We start from the raw sequence: 21665 nt of genomic DNA on the forward strand, positions 1-21665 counted from the left end.
AGATCATGAACTGAGCCCAAATCAAGAGTGGGACACTTAACCAACTGAGCCACCCAGGTGCCCCTAAATTTTAAAAACATTCAGGGCGCCCGGGTGGCTCAGTTCGTTAGGCGTCCGACTTTGCCTAAGGTCACATCTCATGTTTGCGAGTTCAAGCCCCTCATGGGGCTCTGCTGAGAGCTGGGAGGCTGGAGAGACTGCTTCAGATTCTATGCCTCCCTCTCTCTCTGCCCCTCCCCTGCTTGCACTCTCTCTCTCTCTCTCTCTCTCTCTCAAAAGTAAACATTAAAAAAATTTTTTTTAAACATTCTGATTTTTACTTTAAACTTGAGTTTAAATGGGAACCTCCAATTCAAATTAACTACCACATTCCTACCTGTATCTTTTTTTCCCCCACTGTGAGAATCTTGGTTCCCCCACAACATCAATATATGTACTCATTTTTTCTACCCTACCATGCACATAAAATAGTTTCAGAATTGTTCCCAACTTCCCAACTTCTTTTCTCAGGGTTACTGGAGGCAGAGACAGCCTCTAGTGAAAAACCACTAGACAAATCCATTAAGTAAAGGTCGTAATTTCTTTGCAATTCTTTTCAACCTTAGTATGTATCCCATGAAAATAATAGAATGCTCTTTAAGTTTTTTGAATTTTTTGTGTGTGATTATTTTATCCATTTGATATGATGTACAGCTTATTTGTTTCTGCTCATAATCAGTTCCAAGGTTTCCTTTTTCCATCCTGTTTGATTATATGTAATATTTTTTAGATGTGTAAAACACTTACATGGCTTAGAACTAAATAAAAAGATATACTTGAAGTCTTATTCTTGTCTATAACCCTTCTACCTGAGTTCCATCCATCCTCCATGGTTAACTATGTTCACTACATTTCTAGTTTATTATTCCTAAGTTTCTTTTTGTAACAATAAGCAAATATGTATTTTTCTCCCCCACACACACATAAAAAGTAGCACAATATACCCCCACATATATATAACATTCTTTTGTATTTTTCTTTCTGTACCCTAAACTCCAGTAAGTTAATAGGCTAATTTTCTTTAGTAAAGTGAATAGCACAAAAATTTTATTTCCTTTTCCTCTAGTTCAGATTACATAATTATTTCATTATAGAAACCTAAAGAGTGTTTTTTAAATTCTTCTGGAATATTCACAGAGTTATTTTTTTTAATGTTTATTTATTTTTGAGAGGGAGAAAGAGACAGAGCATGGGGGGGGGGGGGGGGGGAGAGGGGCAGAGAGAGAGGGATACACAGAATCTGAAACAGGTTCCAGGCTCTGAGCTGTCAGCACGGAGCCCGACGCGGGGCTCAAACTCACAAACCGCGAGATCACGACCTGAGCCAAAGTTGGACACTTAATCCACTGAGCCACCCAGGTGTCCCAAAGAGTTATTTTTAATATTGTAATCTCCCTTCAATACTCTGGCATAAGTGAAAAGGAATTTTACCTAAATATTAAAATTTTATTTGAATTCTTTTAAATGACCATGGCAACATTTGTCCTCTGGGTGATAGAAGAAATAGTGAGCAGCACACTGTAGGAGTGTGCAAAACAAATCTAAGGACAGCAAACTGTAAAATATGAAAACAGAAACAGGACCTGAGAAAAGGAGAAGATAAACCAGTTTCCATTTGTCTCCATTTGCAATGTTTACTTACACTATTTCTGTGTTTACAAAAATAAAATTAGAAGCAATCATGACAAGTTCTAAGCACCTAAAGCTAGGTGGAAAAGACTTTTTTTAAAGAATAATCATGAGGGATGCCTGGATGGCTCAGTCTGTTAAGCATTTGACTTGGGCTCAGGTTATGACCTCACAGTTCATGAGTTTGAGCCCCGTGTCAGGCTCTACGCTGGCAGTGCAGAGCCTGCTTGAGATTCTTTCTCTTTCTCTCTCTCTCCCTCTCTCTCTCTCTCTCTCTCTCTCTCTCTCTCTCTCTCTCTCTCTGTCCCTCCCTGCTCATGTCTTCTCTCTCAAAATAAATAAATAAATAACTTTAAAAAATAAAAAAAGTAAAGAATAATCATAAGCTGGCAATCTCTGGAAGTATTAAAGGTCTGCCTAAAGCAAGAGACTAGAACAGATAATGTCTTAGTTCTAAGAGCAACATCATCCTCCACCTTCCCATGTCTCCCGTTCCCCCTTCTTTCCTCGTTATATCTAAATTATATCTTCCAGTTGAAACTGTAACAGTTACCTCCAAACCAGTTTCAGAATATGACTTGGGCTGGCCAGCAGCATGGAATTCAGCAGACTGGATCTGGCACTCTCAGGTGGACTTACACTTTAGTTGAAGCTGAGGTCAGACAAGTAAATGCAGTATGTAACTGATCTCCATGGACTATTCACTACCAAATTTGGACCAAGCTCTTCAGCTTGGCATTCATATATTCATGGAATCTCTGCATTCTGGCTCCATCCCAATTCTTATTGGTCTCTCCCAAGAACCCCTGTAACCAACTGTTTCCTAAGAGTGTTTTTTATTTAAAAAAAACAAAAAAAACCCTAAATCTTACTCTTCTTCAAAACAGAGCTCAATTACACTTCCTCAATACTTTTCTACTGATTCACCCTTCCTGTATTCTCATAACACTTACTTAGTCTTTTTGCCACTCACTTTAGAACCTCATCACACTTCCTATAAGCTCTTCTAAATTTTCACAGCACTTATTAGTTTCACCCCTCATTTAACACTCTTTTGCTAAGTCACATATACAGTAGTTATTATTATGGCTTACACACAGTAGGTGTGCCCAATTAGTCAATTCATCATAGCACGGCACTCTATCACAGAGCTGTTTACATACCATCATAATTCCTTGTTTATATATATCCCCCTTATCCATTAAAGATTATAAGCTTCCTTAAGGGCCCTGTGCTATGTTTCTTAGTACTGCCAAAGCCCAACATACTGCTCATAAGAGTATGTAAATAAATCCTTTTCAAATTTAATTAATGAAAGACTAAATTAGCTGAAAACAAGAGGATATGATCTAGAATAGTGATTGGAAATTTGTAGTCCATAAACTGAACTCACTCAACAGACTCATGTTTGGCCTGCACAGTATTTAAGAAAACGAGAATTAACAACATTTAGAAATTGGGAAACTGCACACAAAATCCAGATTTCTGGGAAAAAATTGTTAAGATCTGACATATGCCCTAAAAACCACAAGTGCCTGCTCCACATTAGACAAGCACTCCTCAGGCATCTTTTTTGCTTTGCTCATTTATGTCACCTCTCTGGTCCCTGCAAGTATATAAGTTTACAACCAGTGATATAGACCCATGAATCTCTGGTGGGCTTTCTAAGGCACTTATTCAAATTTGGGGCATTTCTACTCCCTACCTACTGTGTTTTTCCAATGCTAAACAAGTTTATCAAAATCTGCTCGCCTTCCCTCATCCTCAATCTTGATAAAAGGACTCTACTGTATAGTAGTGCCTAGTAGTAAAGCCAGAAAACACAGCTTAGATAGATCACTACTACTTGGTTAGAATGACTTTTTTCTTTTTGATTCATGCATCAAATTTTATTATGTATTTCCTCCACTGAACTATTCTGTAAGAATAGACTCTTATTCAAATTATACGATTTACAATCACTTCTCATACCGAGTCAGCCAGTTAAGAGACAGTTCATCCTGACAAATTAAATTCAATAAACATTTATACATTGTTTGCAAAATTATAGGCCCTGCACAATGGTTAAGGCATGAGATTTGGTATCTCCAAATCTACCAAGTCTGGTACCAAATATTGGCTCCTCTCTTCTATAGCTGAGAAACTCTATAAAGTTACTTCTTCTCTAAGCCTTAGTTGCCTTACTTTTCAAATTTGGACAGTAACGGTACTTATTTCCTAATACTGTGGTGTGACTTAAAAAGACAAAGATGTAAGAAGGCACTTTGGCATGTGGTGCCTGACACACAGAAAATAATAAAAGAAGCTATCATTTAAGTACTTGAGTACAGAAATAAAAACTAATGAAACAAGATATTTAAACAAAATTCTCTAAATCTATGATTCTGTCATTAATCAAGCATACGGAAACACAAGAGATTAGTTCTATAGGGAGGAGAGAGGTAACATATGAGCCAAAAGAACAAATAGGATAACGCCAACTAGAAAAAAAGGCAGAAGGGAGAAAGTCTAAGGACACGTAAGAGACAAACAAAAGCAAGAAAAAAAAAATCACAGTTTTTATTTCCAGGGACAGCTAGTAGGTTGGAATAGGCAAAAAAAAAAAAAAAAGATACATGCGAAGGAACTTGAGACACTTGATTGTCTAGCATGGTACACAGTACAATGCATAAATCAGTAAATGCCTTTAATAAATCTAGTCAAACAAAAAAGACAAAAGTGTTGAGACAGGAAGGCTTAAGAAAAAAAAAGAGTAACTACCATCTAAAGCTCTATAAACTCCCTTTTTTCCACATGCACATACACACATACACAACACACGACTGGGTAATTCCCATATAGGAAAATAAACATAACGTGTGCAGGCACAAAAATAAGTTGAATTATTTGTTGCAGAACATAAATTAGGTAGGAAACCAACGTGACGGTCCATCAAAAAGCTCAGATGAGGAACCAGGGCTTCTTAAAGAACTGGTTTATTTTAGGGCTAAACAGGAATGATACAAGATGAGCCTGGAACATCTTGTGGTGCCAGAAAGTTAAGAAGTGCTAAACAAAATAATAGGGCCATGTCAAAAGGGCACAGGAGCCAACTTGCAAGACCCCTGATGGCCAAAGCTGCAACAATTTGAATAACAAATAATGACAGCACAAAGAATAAATGCCCATGAGTGCACACTATGCAAATAAATGATTAAGTAAATAAAAGGGGAACAAAGAACAAATCTTCCATACAGAAGAGTCCCAATTAGGGGCGCCTGGGTGGCTCAGTCGGTTGGGCATCTGACTTCGGCTCAGGTCATGATCTCACAGCTTGTTAGCTCGAGCCCTGCATCAGGCTCTGTGCTGACAGCTCGGAGCCTGGAGCCTGCTTCGGATTCGGTGTCTCCCTCTCTCTCCCTCTCTCTCTCTGCCCCTCCCCCCACTCACACTCTGTGTCTCTCTCTCAAAAAATAAGCATTAAAAAAATTTTAAAAAGGAGAGCCTGGGTGGCTCAGTTAAGCAGCCGACTTTGGCTCAGGTCATGATCTTGTGGTCCGTAAGTTCAAGCCCTACATCGGGCTCTGTGCTGACAGCTTGGAGCCTAGAGCCTGCTTCAAATTCTGTGTCTCCCTCTCTCTCTGTCCCTTCCCCATTCACACTATCTCTGTTTTTCAAAAATGAATACATGTTAAAAATTTTTTTTAAAAATTAAAAAAAGAAGAAGAATCCCAATTAATATAGAGAAGGAATGAACGAAAAGAAAAAAATCACTAGTAGAAAATAATAAATACTGCTATAGTTATGATCTACCAATGAATGTTAAAATTAGCAAAAGCCTAAGAAACAGGGTACTTACTTGTATGCCCTCTAAGTAGCTCCCCAAAACATTTTATAACTTACAAAGTGATAAATAGTAATTTAATGCAGAAACCTGAAAGACATCACCTTTACCAAAGAACCAAGATTAACATTACCTTGTTATAAGACAGACATACTAACAGCAAGTACCTCTTGATATGACATACAGAGAAGGGCCCATCATCTCTGCATTATCCTTCCCCAAAATGCATTACCTCAATCTAATCATGAGAAAACATCAGACATATCCATACTATAAAACATACCATCCAATACCATTCTACCAAACATTTCCACAAAATACCTGACAAGGACACTTCAAAAGTATCAAGGTCATAAAAGACAAGTCTAAAGAACTGTTACAGATTAGAGGAGACTAAGAAGACATGACAACTAAACATAATGCAGGATCCTGGATTAGATCCTGAATTGAATCCTGTAATATAAATGGACATTAGGAGAGAAACTGATCTGAATGAAGCCTTGGAAGTTAACAGTACTATTTAGTCAAAAGTATTGTACTAACATTAATTTCTCAGCTTTTATCACTGTACTATGTTTATATAGGTTCTTAACATAGAGCAAGTGAATGAAGAACACATGGGAACCCTTTCTACTATTTATGTAACTCTTCCATAAATTTAAAATTCTTTCAAGATAAAAAGTTGAGGTCAAACTTTCACTCTTTGCAGATGACATGATACTCTATATGGAAAACCCAAAAGATTCTACCAAAAAACTGCTAGAACTGATTCATAAAGATAAAAAGTTAAAGAGAAAAAAAAAAAAAAAACATAGATGATGAAAACAATACTAGTTGTAATACTTTTTTTTTTTTTTTAAACCATAAGCTCACTATCAACTTACCTGAACCATAGGTATTGTTTTCCAGTGAATGCTACATTATCTCTGGTCTTACTTTATGCTGTCAGTCTTGTAACATAGTAAAACTCTAACAAATTGATACTCTACCAAAAATAAAGTTATTCACTTAATAAAAAAACATTTAATTTCCCTTTCTGACATCCTAAAAATGACTACTAATCAGAATTTTTTTTAATTATATAAGCCTCTACAAAGCTTTATCTTTAATAGAAGCCAATATTGTTACTGTTCACAGCATAAAAATAATAATTTAAATAAAATCCTTACCTTCCAACCACTGCCAGCCTCTCTATAATATGGGAAGTTATCACAAATCCACTGGTAAATCTCACTTAGAGTCATTTTCTTTTTGGGTGAACTATTAATTGCAAATGTAATGAGGCTGGCATAACTGTATGGAGGTTTCCCATCTTTGTGCTGTTGGACTTCTTCCTGGTCCAGTGTTGTATTTGGGTCAAGGAGGGCATTCTTCTTGGAAATTCCTGTTCCATGTGCATTTTGTGTAGCATCAGATTTTTGGATGGCTGCTCTCATGGTGAGCTGTGGTAACCAGTCCATAGATGTTAGGCTGCTCTCCAGTTCAGATGTCATCCTGAAGGTAAATAGACTCCTTAGTCAATATCAAGGAAAGAACCCCTGCTTCTCAAAATATCCAATATTCACAAATCTAGGAGTTCCAAAGTGAGGGAAAGCCTGAGTTAAATCTGGAGGAAAAAGATTGAGTATGTTAATGACCAAACCAAATATTTAAGGGATCAATATTTCCAATCTTTTCTCTTAATTTTTTCCTCTCCAAAACACAACCAATTTGGTTTTTAAAATGTTTAAAATACAGAACAATACATATACACAAAGTGATCCCAATGCCAATGTTTCTAAAAGACTGTCACTTTAAATAGGGCAACAGGATCACAGTATGAAAAATAACTCTGCAGTCCAGCTCTTTACTCACCAACACCACAGGCCCTTTAAAAACTTAAGATTGTACATCTGGCATTTCTTTTACACAAATTTTAGGGAAGTCACACAAACAAAAGAATACCCAAAGTAGAGGTCAGAGAAGTAACCGAGAAATAGGCACAGGAATTTCCAAGGAGGAAAGAAGGTAGAATTGAGCAGGTGGGAGGTAGGAAAAGCAAGCAGGATACACAAGAATAGTAAGTAGGCAAGCTAGCTGGGGGAGCTGATAGAAAAGAGGAATGCAAATTCAAGGACACTGATGAACAAGAGAAAAGAGAATATGCAGTACCCAGGCAGTTAAAAAAAGCAAAACAAAACAAAAAACAAAGTCAAGGAACAAGATTAAGAATACTAAAGATCTGGGAGTATAGGATAGGAGAGATTAAATCATATAAATGGATAGCAAGAAGCATTAAAAGCTCAAGACAGGCTAATGCAAACATCCAATGATCTGGATTCTATAATGCGTTTCTCTCCAAGGCTAAAAAATGCAGACCATTATCATCCAAAGAAAGAAACAAGAAAAAATCTACCAGGTCAACACATATTCTGGAGAAGGGAGAAAGCTGCTCCAAGAATTGAAGATAAAAATATAGAAACAAAGCCTGACACTTCACACTGGAATTGCTAACTTTCAACGGAGAATACAAACCTCTCTACCATACCATCAAAGAAACAGGAATAATGACCCTGACAATAGAGAATTAATGAAAGACTTCTAAGTGATATCAAAATAATGAGGGGGGGGGGGAGACAAGAAACTTGAAGTACCTCAGTCAAAAGAAACAATTTGTGGTAAATAAAATCCAATACAGGCCCTTATCCCAAATGGAATATGTGCTTAGGATATGAACTTCTGGGAAGCAATACAGAATTGATAAAGAACATAGCCTCTCAAGTCAGATCAGAGTTCAAGTACTGATTCCACTAGTTATTAGCTGTGGGAAATGAAAATGTTAATATCTCTAAACTCCAGCTTTCTCTTTGGTAAAATGAAATAATAGTTCCTACAGTTAAAATACTACTTTGAGAATTAAATGTGGTAGCATTTACACAGAAGAAACATCCATCATGTGTTAGTTAATAATATTACTCTAGGATTATCTGGCAAGGCAATGCACTATAAAGTAAACCAGATTAGGCAACAAAAATTATAAATCAAAAAACAGCCATGAGGATTCTATCTGCATTGTAGTAGAGTCCTATTACCTTGCTCTTCAGAGATTTTGAACCATCGTTTTACCTTTTTCATTTCCTCAAATTCCCTCCATCTCTACTCTACGCATTCCTCTGATATCTAAACCTTAAATTCCTCTACACAGCACCTTCAGAGACGTAAAACAAAAACAAAAACCTTACCATCCTGCTCTATACTCTCAGCATTATATGAAATGCTTTTTTCCCCAGCATGAAATAGGTTATGGGAACTTATGGAATAAGACAACAAGATAACTCAGACATCACAGATTGTCAAATGAGTGGGCAAAGTACCCTAGATCTCAAGTTAAAGACTTGCCCCCATTCACAAAGGTAGTTAACAGTAGAACTGAAACCAGAGCCCAGGTCTCCTCATTTCAATCCAGTAGCTTTTCTACCATACCTCATCTGTAAAGTGAGCGTAACAGTACCTACCTCACCTGATGTAAAGTACTGAGAACAGTGACTGGCAAACAGTAAGTATTCAATAAATGTTAGCTACTGGTGGTGGTGGTGATGATGCTAATAATAATTGCTGCTGTTATTATTATTCACATTTCATTGATTAACACCAGCAATTATTATGCCATGCTGTCATCCTATTTGCCTCAATTAAGGCTCCAGTGAGTAGCTTTATTTTGTTCAAATTCCCAAAGGAGCCAGTCACATATATATTCAAAGTTACTATATATGTACATTCCAAATTGGAATATAACTGATATTGCAGATACCCCATTCAGAACCATCTTTAATTTCTGCTTCCTTCCCCCAGTGCCACTGAAAGTTTGAGTCTCAGTAATATAAACATGTAATCAGTAGGTACTTAATACATGTTATAACAGTTAACAAGAATTTATAATTACACATGTACAAGACTGTTAGAGTAAAATTTTGTGTACACACACACACACGAAGTATGATAAAATTTCTGGAAAACTGTAGTCCAATTAGGAAGGTCAAACATAAGGAAGAATTGAAAAAGAAAGCAAGGCTGAGCTCTGGGTGCAGTTAATAGTACAAAAAAGAGAGAGGACAACATGGACCACAGCCTTCAGAGGTAGAGAAGAAAGAACTTGGGCTAAGATTTGAAGAAAGTTAAGACCTAAACAAACTAGAAAGCAAATGGTTCCTAGTCATCAAAAACACCATGAGTAAGAATCTTTCTATTGTTGTACTTATATGGTTCTGCTAAATCAAACGTGAAGTACACTATAAAATATGTTAAACTAAAAAAAAAATTATAATGCCGTTTATTCTTGAGAGAGAAAGCACGAGTGGGGGAGGGACAGAGAGAGAAAGGGACAGAAGATCTGAGAGCAGCAAGCCCGATGTGGGGCTCAAACTCACAAACTGCAAGATCATGACCAGAGCCGAAGTTGGGATGCTCAACCGAGTTACCCAGGTGCCCCTCAAATTTAAACTCTCAAAAAGTGCGACTTCTGTTTGCAATTTATTAAATTTGATATATTCTTAGCAGTAAGGTAAAAACTGCTTCCATTGTTGACGCATCATCTGGCTGTGGCCATGGTCCTCCATTAAACGCTAAAGCACACAAAAAAAATGACCATTAAATTTGGCCAGATCATCAGTAACTTTAGAAAGAAACCTTTTAATGGAATGGTGATGACAGAAGTCCACTTGTATAAAAGAACAGATGGTGACAGAACAACAGCACGGGAGGCTCTGAGGAATCTGGTTATGGAAGTCTGGTTAAGAAATGTCAGGCCCTCATTACCTCACCTCATTCCAAGAGCTTCCTAGCTGGCCTCCTAGACTCTAATTTCTTACCACCCCTCTCTGCTAATCACCTCCAGAGTCCAAGCATACCCTCTAAGAGAAATCTCTGAGCACTGTTTTCATGTCATCATGCCCAAAGGCTTTCAGTGGTTTCCTTTCTCCTATTAAACTACAGGTACTTTAGTTTTTATTAATTCTTTTCTAAATTCCTGGAGCAACTATAACCTCAATTTGGTATTTACCATGCTGTTTCATATGTTTAACTGCATCATATGCTTAAGCTTTCTACCCTCACTCTCTCTTCCTCCACCTCCACATTGAGGACAGTAACCACACAACTAATACTTCAGATGCTACTTAACACCATGCCAGGTACATGTTATCTGAAAAACACAGTACTTGGATAAAGAACATTCGTTTCTGGAATGTCTTTTCCTTCTAATACTGCCTAGGTGGCTTCTACTTTTTCTTCAAGACTCAGCCCAAACACCTCCCTCTCCAGAAAGCCTAGTCAATCCATTCTTCTTATCTTCCATTTCCTAAATTAAACTAGATCCTGCTCCCATAGAATACAAATATCTCTATCCCAGGATTTATACAAGATTATAATGATCTTTATCCACCTCTCCAGAGACCATGAGGTCCTTGGAAGAAGAAACTTTCTTCTTTTCTCTCTCTGTCCAAAGCCTGGGAACATAACGGGTAAAGGGTCAATAAAAGATGGTTAAATGACTGAAATAGTGACTATCCAATGAAGGTGTGGGTGTGGTTCTTCCCAAACAAGTGAGACCATACACTTTTACAAGCTAAAAGGAAGAGATGGGGGGGGGGGGGGGGTAAGGGGGGAAGACACAATAGCACAAGGTAAGGATATCACAAGATTGAAGTCCTTTATGAACTGGAAAAAAAAAAAAGTAGGACTCAGACTGACAAGTAGCACTACACAGGAACAGAGACAGTTTTAGAAGAGCAGGGAAAAATGGGAAGATGGAAGCAAAGACAAAAAGATAGTGTTACTTATGGGAGAAAGCAGGACATGAAAACTCACGTCTGAAATTTTTCAATCTATGATATTACTTAAAAAAAGTTCCATAAGAAATCTTTTCTGCATAAAATGAAAATGTAAAACAGCATCAAAATACAACAACTCAGGGTTGCCTGGGTGGCTCAGTCGGTTAAGCATTGGACTTCAGCTCATGATCTTGCAGTTCTGGAGTTGGAGTCCCGCATTGGACTCTGTGCTGACAGCTCAGATCCTGGAGCCTGCTCCACATTGTGTCTCCCTCTCTCTCTCTCTGCCCCTCCCCGCTTGCACTGTCTCTCTTTCTCTCGCAAAAATAATAAAGATTTAAAAAATAGTTTTTTAAAGATATGACAACTCAACATTGTCATGAAACAGGGGCAGGGGAGAGGGTTCTAATCCCACTTTATGAAACACTGCCACTGATACGATACCAAATAAGCTTGCTAGCTACTTTAGCACATTGCTTGGCCTCCCTCTGCAACTTCCCTAACTCCCAAGAAGTAACCAAGGATTACTCAGGTAAGTTTTCAAGTTTTCAACAGTATCAAAAAGGGGGGAAGTGGGTAGAGATATTGCTGGGTTCCTAAATAAAGGTAAGAAGAAAACACCAAGGAAAATAAAATAAGAACAATGAGGATAATGATGTCGTGATCTAGATATTCCTGAATCCTTGCACTCTTCCTAGCATTTGGCATTTCATCTTAAAAGACTTAAGAAAAATCGTAACAAAGATTTACTCATAAGAAAAACTGAGCAAGTGAAAACTCAAAAGAAATCCTTTTAATAATAAACACAGGAGTACTTCTAGTCACATGCATTTCAAGTTGTGTATATGTATATGTATATGTATATGTATATGTATATGTATATGTATATGTATATGTATATATTTTTTTAAATATATAACTCTTGTTACAGCATCTTAGCTCCTAAGACAACTGGAAGCAAGGTCTATGGCAGGAAACTACTAATCGCTACCCAACATCTGTTTTTACCTTCTTCCTTAGGAATACAACCTTTCATTCTGGATGGCATTGTACCTCTTACCGTTCCTCCTCTCTGAAATGTGGACACAGTAGCTATTGCTCCAGAAGTCAGCTTGGATCACAAGGTGATCTTTGAAAATGGAAGCCACACACTGAGGATATGAGAGCAGAGAGAAGAAATCTGGGTCCTTGATTTTTTTGTGAAGCAATTGTGAAGCTGCCATCTGAGCCCTGAACTGCCTACCTTCCAGACTTCTTCTGTGTGAAACTACTACAAAAAGATATCTATCAGCAGATGAATTCAATTATTAACAAACATGAAATTTGGGACATGAAGTGGGGTGATACAAATAATAGAACCTAAAATAAGATACTCTTAAAGCAGGAGTTGATGAGGCAAACAATAACTCTGATATTGCAGGCTGGAAAGCTAGTGACCTTATTAAAGAATGAAAAGGATTTGGTCAAATTTGGTCATCTACAGAAGTTAGAAAGCAAACCATATACCAAATGAAGCTAGAGCAAGGAGAGAAATACAGGAAAATTTTAGAATGCTGGCATGTGTTGGCTCCCTCCGGTCACTTAGAACAAAGTTGTAAGAGAAATAAAATAAACTTCGATTAGAGTTGCAAGCAGAGATGGAGAAAATGCAGATTTGCTAAGGGAGGTAACTCCCTATGGCCTGCAATTTAAACTAACACTCCCATAATTTAAAGCTTTGCATAGCTGAAAAAACACCAACTGTTTCTGAAGAAGCAAAGTGAAGTAATTGAATGGTAGCTGCAAAACTGCAGCCTTGGCAATAGAGAAGACTGGTGCCTTGCCACACAAAAGCAATGATGTAAGGGTGTTGTCTTTCCACCCACGATCTCCACCACTGTTTCAAATTGCCTCATCAGAACCATCATTTCTTCAGAACCCAGAAGAGGTCAATGAACCTGAACGGGGGAAAAAATACTCTTCATTTCCACTAACTTGTGACTGAAATTTAGCATCCCCTTGAATTATGAAGTCAGACAACAAATCATAGTAGCATTAACAGTACTTGTGACTTCTGCCACCAATAAAAATAACAAATATATTCCTATCACATGCAAATGTTGCAGAATCTCAACTATTAAAGTCAACTACTTTAAAATTACGCTACTACTGTATTAGACTTGCCACTAGATCTTTTATTTCAAGTGTTAAAAGCACAGATATTATGACGTTTTCAAGTTAATATTTTGCCAACCACATTTCAACAGAATCAGTTTCCTGTATAATCCTAAGTATTTTATTTTGTGAATTTTGAGACATTCTTCTGAAACAGATCCACAGGTTTCACCAGACTGTTAAAGGGGTTCCATAGCACCAAAACAAGATTGGAAATTCCTGGGGTAAATGGAGCACAAAGGGCACAGTCTTCACACTGAAAAACTGTCTTGGCAGATACTTTAGATCAAAACGGCAAAAAGTCTACAAAGTATTTTAAAATAACTGTATGGAGGGTAGGGGGAGAGAAAGAGACTAGACACAAAAGCTCTTATGTTTCCAAAATAATACCCAAGCCCATCAATAAGAAGTGAGCTATAAAAGCTGCACATTTACCAGAAAGGGCATCTTCAATAATATCCATCTCAGATGTGGCCATGGAAGATAATGGACAAGGTAGGGATCTTTCATAGGGCACAGGGGACAATGGAGGCCCTATCAAAAAGCAAAATCAACAAATTTATTACACTGTCAGGGAGTCACTGTCATTCTTACCCAGTAAGATTTTATAATGCATTAATGACTGTTGAGTGTTACCTGTTATCCTCTTTTCTGAATAAGTTTTTATTGCTGTTATCCTTACTCCTTCTCCACAACCATGTATTAGGTAGAATACAGACAACTCATCTTTGGTTTATAGATCTTTGAATCACAAGAAGCCACACCAGGATCTAATGAAAGAGACTGCAGCTATAGAGCTTGGATCTTGAGCTAATTATAGTAACTGGATGAAACTCTGGGTTGTCTCCCTTGAGAAAAGAGCAAGTAAGTTCAAGATACAGGAGGAAGAGTACATATGAATATTTATGTACTCACAGGGGCAGATTTGTAGTGGAAACCTAAAAAGAAATAAAATAATCTAATATAAATTGACTTTACATTCTATAACCATATGACATGAAATTAATTTTTTTAAGTTTATTTATTTATTTTGAGAGAGAGCAAGCACAAGAGAGTCGGAGGGGTGGAGGGGGCACTGGGGGAGAGAGAATCTCAAGCAGGCTCCATATGCCAGCACAGCAAACCATGAGATCATGACCTGAGCCGAAATTAAGAGTCAGATGCTTAACCGACTGAGCCACCCAGACTCCCTGACATAAAATTAAATTTTAACTTACAAATGAAATAATAATTTATTTCCAAGCAAAAGTAGCTGGTGTTACTTTAGTTTTCATATACCAGCAAAATCAAAGTTTCTACTCTTAGTTCAATTTCAGCAAAGTGGAAAAGGTAAGACTTAGTGATTAAGAACACAGGTTCTTGAGCAAGTCTGCTTGGATTAGATTCCAAACTCTCCCACTTTCAGCTATGTGACCTTACACAAGTAAATTAACCTCTTTATGCCTCAGTTTCCTCATCTGTAAGATGAGGATAAAAATAGTACCAAACCCAAAGGATTGCTGTGAGGATTGAGTTAACACACACAAAGCATGAAGAATAGTTTCAAAGGGGCACATGGGCGGCTCAGAGCCTCACAGTGGGCTCTGTGCTAACTGTTGTGGAGCCTGCCTGGGATTCTCTCTCTCCCTCTCTCTCTCTCTGCCCCTCTCCTGCTCTCATTTTCTCTCAAAATATATAAACTAAAAAATAATAGTTTCTAACTTATAGTCAATAAGCACTCGATAAATGTCCACACTCAATTTTTATGATCAAATTCATACTCTTCAGGATTTTCTAAATTTTAATTTTTTTTTTAGATTTTATTTTATTTTAATCTCTACACCCAACATGGGACTCAAACTCAAGACCCCAAGATCAAGAGTCACACTAACTAAGCTAGCCAGGTGCTCCAGTATTTTCTAAATTTTAAATGGTTATCACTCTTACTCAGTGGTTTTAGACTTACATGCCCTAAATGACACAACAATCATTTAGCAACCTCAATGGAAATGAGCCCCTCATTCATACACTAAAGTGACCCAGAAAGGATTACATTTAAAATTTTTGTTTGTAGACTGTATATGAGAATTGAGAACATACTTTTCCCCATAAAATAAGGTGATAAGATGACTCCTGCAGCAGCCCACAAAATCCTACTTATTCCATAAAGGAATTCTAGGTCGACAGTTCTTAGGGTATAAAAGCCCCAGTTGGACATCTTGCAGCAGAGAGAAAAAGGAGTTACCCAGGAAAAAAAAAAAGAAGATTTACCATTTTCCTGGTGCAGGACCAGCTTGTTTCTGACAAAATTTCAATATGGTTTATATATGGCATACTTCTAACTACCTTCTATACCTTGGATCTCCCATCTCATATGTCCTAAGTCTCTAATACTGGCCCCCAAGGTTGGTGTTATAAACTCCAAAATTAATTACTTGTTCTTCTTTTCTAGTAAAAACTCCCATCTTTTAAAAACAGTGATCTCTGCTCCATTTAGGAGAAAAATGGACAGCATCAAACTAATCTCCACTAAGGTATGAATAACTAAAGCTTTAAACTTTCTAAGTTTATGGCCTTTTTAAAAGATAAACTGAAAAATCCTCAGTGGTTTGAAGTGTAAATACAGGTGAAGGAATCATAATTGAGGAGGGAATCCAATACACAGTGAACTATCCAAAACTCTTGACTTTCTCAACTTCTCTTTCCCCCTAAAATTCCAAGAATATTCACTAACGCAAAATTCTGGGGGATTTAGTAGTGAGACAACCACCATTTGTAAAAACTAATGTGATTTCAGAGTACTTATCATAAAATCAGAGATGAAAAAGAACTTCATTGGGTCTTTTTTTTTTAAGTCCTGGTATTACCCATCTTGGAGACCAACAATATTAAGATCTCCAAGGGAAGAAAAGTTCACAATTTACTCAATTATATACCTGTCTTAAGGTATTAACTCATGGTGTTTGGCGGGGGGGGGGGGGGGGGGGGGGGGGTGGGGGGTGGAGGGGAGGTGGTTCGTTTTGGGGTTTGTTTTTGTTTTTTAAGTTAAAACTGGCTAAGGGCACCTATGGCTCAGGTGGTAGAGCATGCAACTCTTCACCTTGGGGTCATGAGTTCAAGCCCCATGTTGGGCACAGAAATTACTTAAAAATAAATAAACAGGGGCGCCTGGGTAGCTCAGTCAGTTGACTTGTCCAACTTCAGCTAGGTCATGATCTCACCGTTCATGAGTTTGAGCCCTGCATCAGGCTCAGAGCCCACTTCGGATCCTCTGTCCCCCCACCCCCTCCACCCCTTCCCCTTTTGTGTGTGTGCTCTCTCTCTCACACACACAAATAAATAAAACATTTAAATTAACACTAAATAAAAATAAATATTTAAAGTTTTGGGGTGCCTGGGTGGCTCACTCAGCTGAGCATCCAACTCCTGATTTTGACTCAGGTCATGATCCTAGGCTCATGGGATCAAGCCCTGCATCAGGCTCTGTACCGAGCATGGAGCCTGCTTGGGATTCTCTCTCTCCCACACTGCCTCCCTTGCTCATGTTCTTTCAAATTAAAAAATATATATAAAAAGAAAATGAAAAAAAAATTAAAAGTTTTAACAGGTTAATCTGTATCTCCCTTGCTACACAGAAGAAAATTTCTTTAAATTCTCTCTTGGAAAATTAGAACTGGTCAGAGTTCTATTTATGATGATGCTTCACATATTTTTACAGTATTAACACATCTTGTGTTCCTTTTCCTGTAAGTTTCAAGTCCAGAACTTCTCCAACAGGACCGGAATTTGAAGCCCTAATATATTTACTGCCCTTCTCTAAATTATCTCCAAATTACTCCAACTAGAATCTTAAATTCATGACGCTGTATTTTAAATTTATACAAGCTATACTCATAGTTATAACTCCACTCAGTGTACAAACTTAGGGATCATGCAATCAAAAGATATTTTTAGGGGCACCTGGGTGGCTCAGTAGGTTAAGTATCCGACTTCAGCTCAGGTCATGATATCACAGTTCTTGAGTTCAAGCCCCGCATCAGGCTCTGTGCTGACAGCTCAGAGCCTGGAGCCTGCTTCAGATTCCGTGTATAACTCCCCCCACCCCCCCCCCCCCGTGCCTCTCCCATTCGTGCTCAGTCTCTCTCAAAAATAACTAAACATTAAAAAATATTTTTATGCTATATGTGTAACTCTCATCTTAGGTATCTTCTGCTCTACAATGTAGGAAGGAAAAGTTAAGTATTTTTGGACACTAACTACTCAACTACATTCTGTCATTAAGTAAATACTATATTTTGCATTTAAATCTCACTTACTTACTGGAATCTGAGTAGTCCGACAGACTGATGAGCACTAATCCCTTTAACACAAGAACCCCCAAAGCCATCTTTGCAGCTGTTTTTTAAAAATCCAGACAGAATCTGCTATTAATAGTCCTTACACTTAGTTTAAAACACATATATAAAATGTACATACAGTAAAAGTCCTCTGAATAACATGTATTCACTGGCTCATCCTGTCTTAAGTGTACATTTATCCTGACCTCTCTACAACCATACTGCTTCAACCTACCATACAACATTACACAAGTAGTTTGGCATTAGTGCTGGCAGAGGGCTAACATTGGGAAGCTAATCCCATCTTATCATTTAGTGTTAAGTATGATGCACAGAAAATGCTGAAGAAACAGCCTGAACTTTTACACGTGAGGTCTGTGATTCAGCTGGTCCTCAACGTGTGATACAGACACCCTTTCAGGGAATCTGAAAGGTCAAAACAATTTTCATTGTAAGATGTTACCTGCTTTTTTCATTCTCATCCTTTGATGAGCTTTTCAGATGCTATGTGATGGGTGATATCACATCAGACTGAATGCAGAAGCGGAGATGAGAATCCATCTCTATTAAACCAGTTTTTAAAATTTGCAAAAATGTAAAACCAATGCCAAACTTCTTACTTTTTTTGTTTTGCAAAATACACTTAATGTTTCTTAAAGCACGTTATCATGGGCTTACTGTTATATCTTTGTAAATTAACAAATGTTTTAATTTTTTCTTAGTTTTAATTCCTAACATAATAAAATTTGATAGATAAAACACACAAACAAAAGCTTTTTGGATACTAAATAATTTTTGAGAGACCAAAAAATTTAAGAACCATGTTATAGTAACTTATTAACTTAAAGACTAAAGATCAGTTTCTAATATATTACAATGTAATGAAAAAAGAGCTTTCAAGTCACTCAAAAAGTTTGAATTTTCACTCTTCCACTTATTAACTGCAACCTCGAACAAGTCAAACAAACCTGTAAGCCTCACAGATTTGCTTTCAGTTGTAAATGACAAAAAATATGTGGAACACCCTAACACACACTTAATGCCTGGCACACAGTAGACATTCAACAAATGACAACTATTAGAAACCTTTAAAAAAGAAAAAGACACCTTGCTTGTTTTCCCCTTGGTCAATGAAGTCTCTGTAGTGCACAACATACAACAAATTTAGTTGAATTCAGTTCCACGTTGTGTATTTTTAAAAATGTTCCGTATCATTTAAGTTTCCCTGGCCACAACAGGTAGGTAACATCAGGCCTTTCATGAGATGCACAAAACTTGAAAAGGCCAAAAATCAACCTCTAAATTTCCTGTAAGTCTTAAATAAGCAATCTGACATACAGCTGTTTAACAGTAGGAAATGTCTATAATAAGTATAGACTACTTGAGTTAGAGATGTTCTCAGAGTATCATAAATGTATTCTTCTAATGTCTACTTTTAGACTCCTGGTTATAACTTCAAGTATGGCTAGGTTAAAAGAAAAATCAGACTGAGTCTTACACAACAGACTTCAGTTTTCATAAGAAATGGACCAAAAATTTTAAAGAGTAGAGAGGGAGGGATCTGCGTGAAGAGGACACCCAATTCTAAACTTTAAAACAATAATCAATGAGGCACCTGGGTGGCTCAGTCAGTTGAGTGTCTGTCTTCGGCTCAGGTCATAATCTCGCGGTTGATGAGTTCAAGCCCCGTGTCGGGCTCTGTGCTGACAGCTCAGAGCCTGGAGCCTGCTTCAGATTCTGTGTCTCCCTCTCTCTCTGCCCCTCCCCCGCTCATGCTCTGTCTCTGTCTCAAGAATAAATAAACATTAAAAAAAAGTTTTAAACAATAATCAATGAAGAAGAAAATTACAGAACTATACCAGTCAAAGGCATATTAGTTGAGGTAATTCAGAAAAATAAGTGAGAATGAGTTAAGCTAGAATCTAAGGGAATTTCACCATGAGTCAACTGATCAAACTATTAAAATCTAAATACAGACCTTCTATTGTAAGATCACATCAATCAATCATTATCAGTGCACATAATACATCAATACTGATTATCATTCCATGGCGTGAGAGGGTCTGAAGAGGATTAACTTCCACAGACATCCCAGTGCTGTTTAGGGTAAAATGTTTACTAGTTAGTAATCTATAAAAAGATACTGCAGCTCAAACTTTATTAGACTCTAGGGGAATCTCTCTGCCTAGAGACTTACCTTGCTTATTCTACTATTAGCTCCTAAAGACCTTACATTTCTGTCTTTGTTTTTTGTTTCCTATCATCATCACTTCAAAGTTTCTCAGCTTTGTGGTCTTTAACACAGACTTTATCCTTTTTCTTTTCATCAAGCATGGTAATTTCTTCCATAAATCATCACAATCTTTTCTTAATGGAATAAACTACTTCCATAAACTACTTCCAGGTGCTCAAAGAAACCATAGTTCTTTACCATCTTCTAAAAATTTATTTGGCAATTTATAAATATGAAAGTTTTTCTTTACCCTTTTAACCCACCACTAAGCAGATACTGGGTTATCAGGTTCTCTTCTCAACAGAGTACTTAAAACTACCAGATTTCAAGACTTACTGTAAAACTGCAATAATTAAAACATACACACAAACTACAATAATCAAGACAAATGGTCTCAGTGAAAGGATATATACATCAACAGAACAGGGTCCAAAAATAGACCCACACCTATATGGTCAATTGATTTATTATTATCATTACTGAAGTATAGCTGACATACAATGTTATAATAAGTTTCAGGTGGACAACATAGTGATTCAACAATTCTGTATGTTACTCAATGTTCACCAAGTATAATCACCAATATTAACATTATTACAGTATTATGGACTATATTTCCTATACTGTACTTTTCATCTCCATGATTTATTTATTTTATAACTGGTATTCTCTACCTCTTAATCCCTTTCACTTACTTGTTTCCTGGCCAACTGATTTTTGATTAAAGTACCAAGACAAGTTAGGAAAGGAAAAACTTCAAAAAATGATGCTGTAACAACTGGTTATCTATCTGTATGAAAAGACATGCAATGGCCCTTATATCATAAACAAAAACCTATAAACTGAATTACAGAAATGTAAAAGCTAAAACTATAAAACTTCTAGAAACAATCATGAGAGAAAATCTTTGTAACATTTGATTAAGCAAATATTTCCCAGATAAGACATGAAAAGAAATCACAATTCATAGAAGAAAACTGGTAAGTTGAACTATATCAAAATTAAAAATTTCTGTTCTTCAAAAGACACTGTTAGGAGAATGAAAAGACAAGCCACGGCCTGGAACAAAATACAAAGCATGTATCTTAAGAAGGACTTGTATCTCAAGTCCTTTGTATTCTCAAAACTTAGTAATAATAAAGAACACCCAATTTTTTTTAATGGGCAAAAGATTTAAATATTTATGTCTCCCTTTTTTGTTGACAGTTTAGCTCATACGGAAAAGTCGAGCAGTGTTTTGCAGTTCATTGAAAGTAGTTCTATATATAACAATGTTATAAGCATTTCTTTAGAAATGGTTGAAACGCTTCTAAAATGTGATTACCGGCATATGCATGATTGCTGTAATGGTTGACATTTGTTTTAGAAGTTGTGAAATGTTATGACTTGTGCTTATGTAGACACAATCTTCTGCCCCAGTACAGAGGCAATGACTTCAATAAAGTCTACTGAAAGAAAAGAAAAGATGAAAAAGAGAAAAGAAAGGAAAAAAAAAATGAAAAAGAGAGAAGAGAAGAGAAGAAAAAAGATAAAGGGAGGGAGGTGGGAGGGCAGAAGATCTGAACAGATACTTCAACAAAGAAGATATAAGATGGTAAAGAAGAAGCACATGAAAAGATGCTCAACATCATTAATCATTAAGGAATCGCAAATTAAAACTACAC

At 36.9% G+C, this 21665-nt stretch overlaps 1 protein-coding gene and 1 long non-coding RNA gene across 14 annotated transcripts in view; one reads left to right on the forward strand and one right to left on the reverse strand.

Annotated features, from left to right (window-relative positions):
* FOXJ3 (forkhead box J3) overlaps positions 1 to 21665 on the reverse strand; it is a 147952-nt gene that overhangs the window by 91099 nt on the left and 35188 nt on the right. For 7 of the 11 annotated variants that reach the window (XM_023258564.2, XM_023258563.2, XM_003989956.6 and 4 more), the window contains one exon: positions 6661 to 6985. In XM_023258564.2, coding sequence (XP_023114332.1) covers positions 6661 to 6985 — 325 coding nt within the window. Of the gene's footprint in view, positions 1 to 6660; positions 6986 to 13887; positions 13913 to 19746; positions 19866 to 21665 lie in introns of those variants that run through there. The other 4 variants (XM_045035633.1, XM_019836787.3, XM_019836785.2 and 1 more) reach the window with 3 other exon arrangements.
* Positions 1 to 21665, forward strand: part of LOC109502268 — a 43477-nt gene that overhangs the window by 16969 nt on the left and 4843 nt on the right. For 2 of the 3 annotated variants that reach the window (XR_002744439.2, XR_006584216.1), the window contains exons 4-5: positions 12319 to 14316; positions 15884 to 15965. This is a non-coding gene — a long non-coding RNA (uncharacterized LOC109502268). The remainder of the gene's footprint in view (positions 1 to 12318; positions 14317 to 15883; positions 15966 to 21665) is intronic. The other variant, XR_002744438.2, reaches the window with a different exon arrangement.

Source organism: Felis catus, chromosome C1 (genome assembly GCF_018350175.1).
Source record: "Felis catus isolate Fca126 chromosome C1, F.catus_Fca126_mat1.0, whole genome shotgun sequence".
NCBI lineage: Eukaryota > Metazoa > Chordata > Mammalia > Carnivora > Felidae > Felis > Felis catus.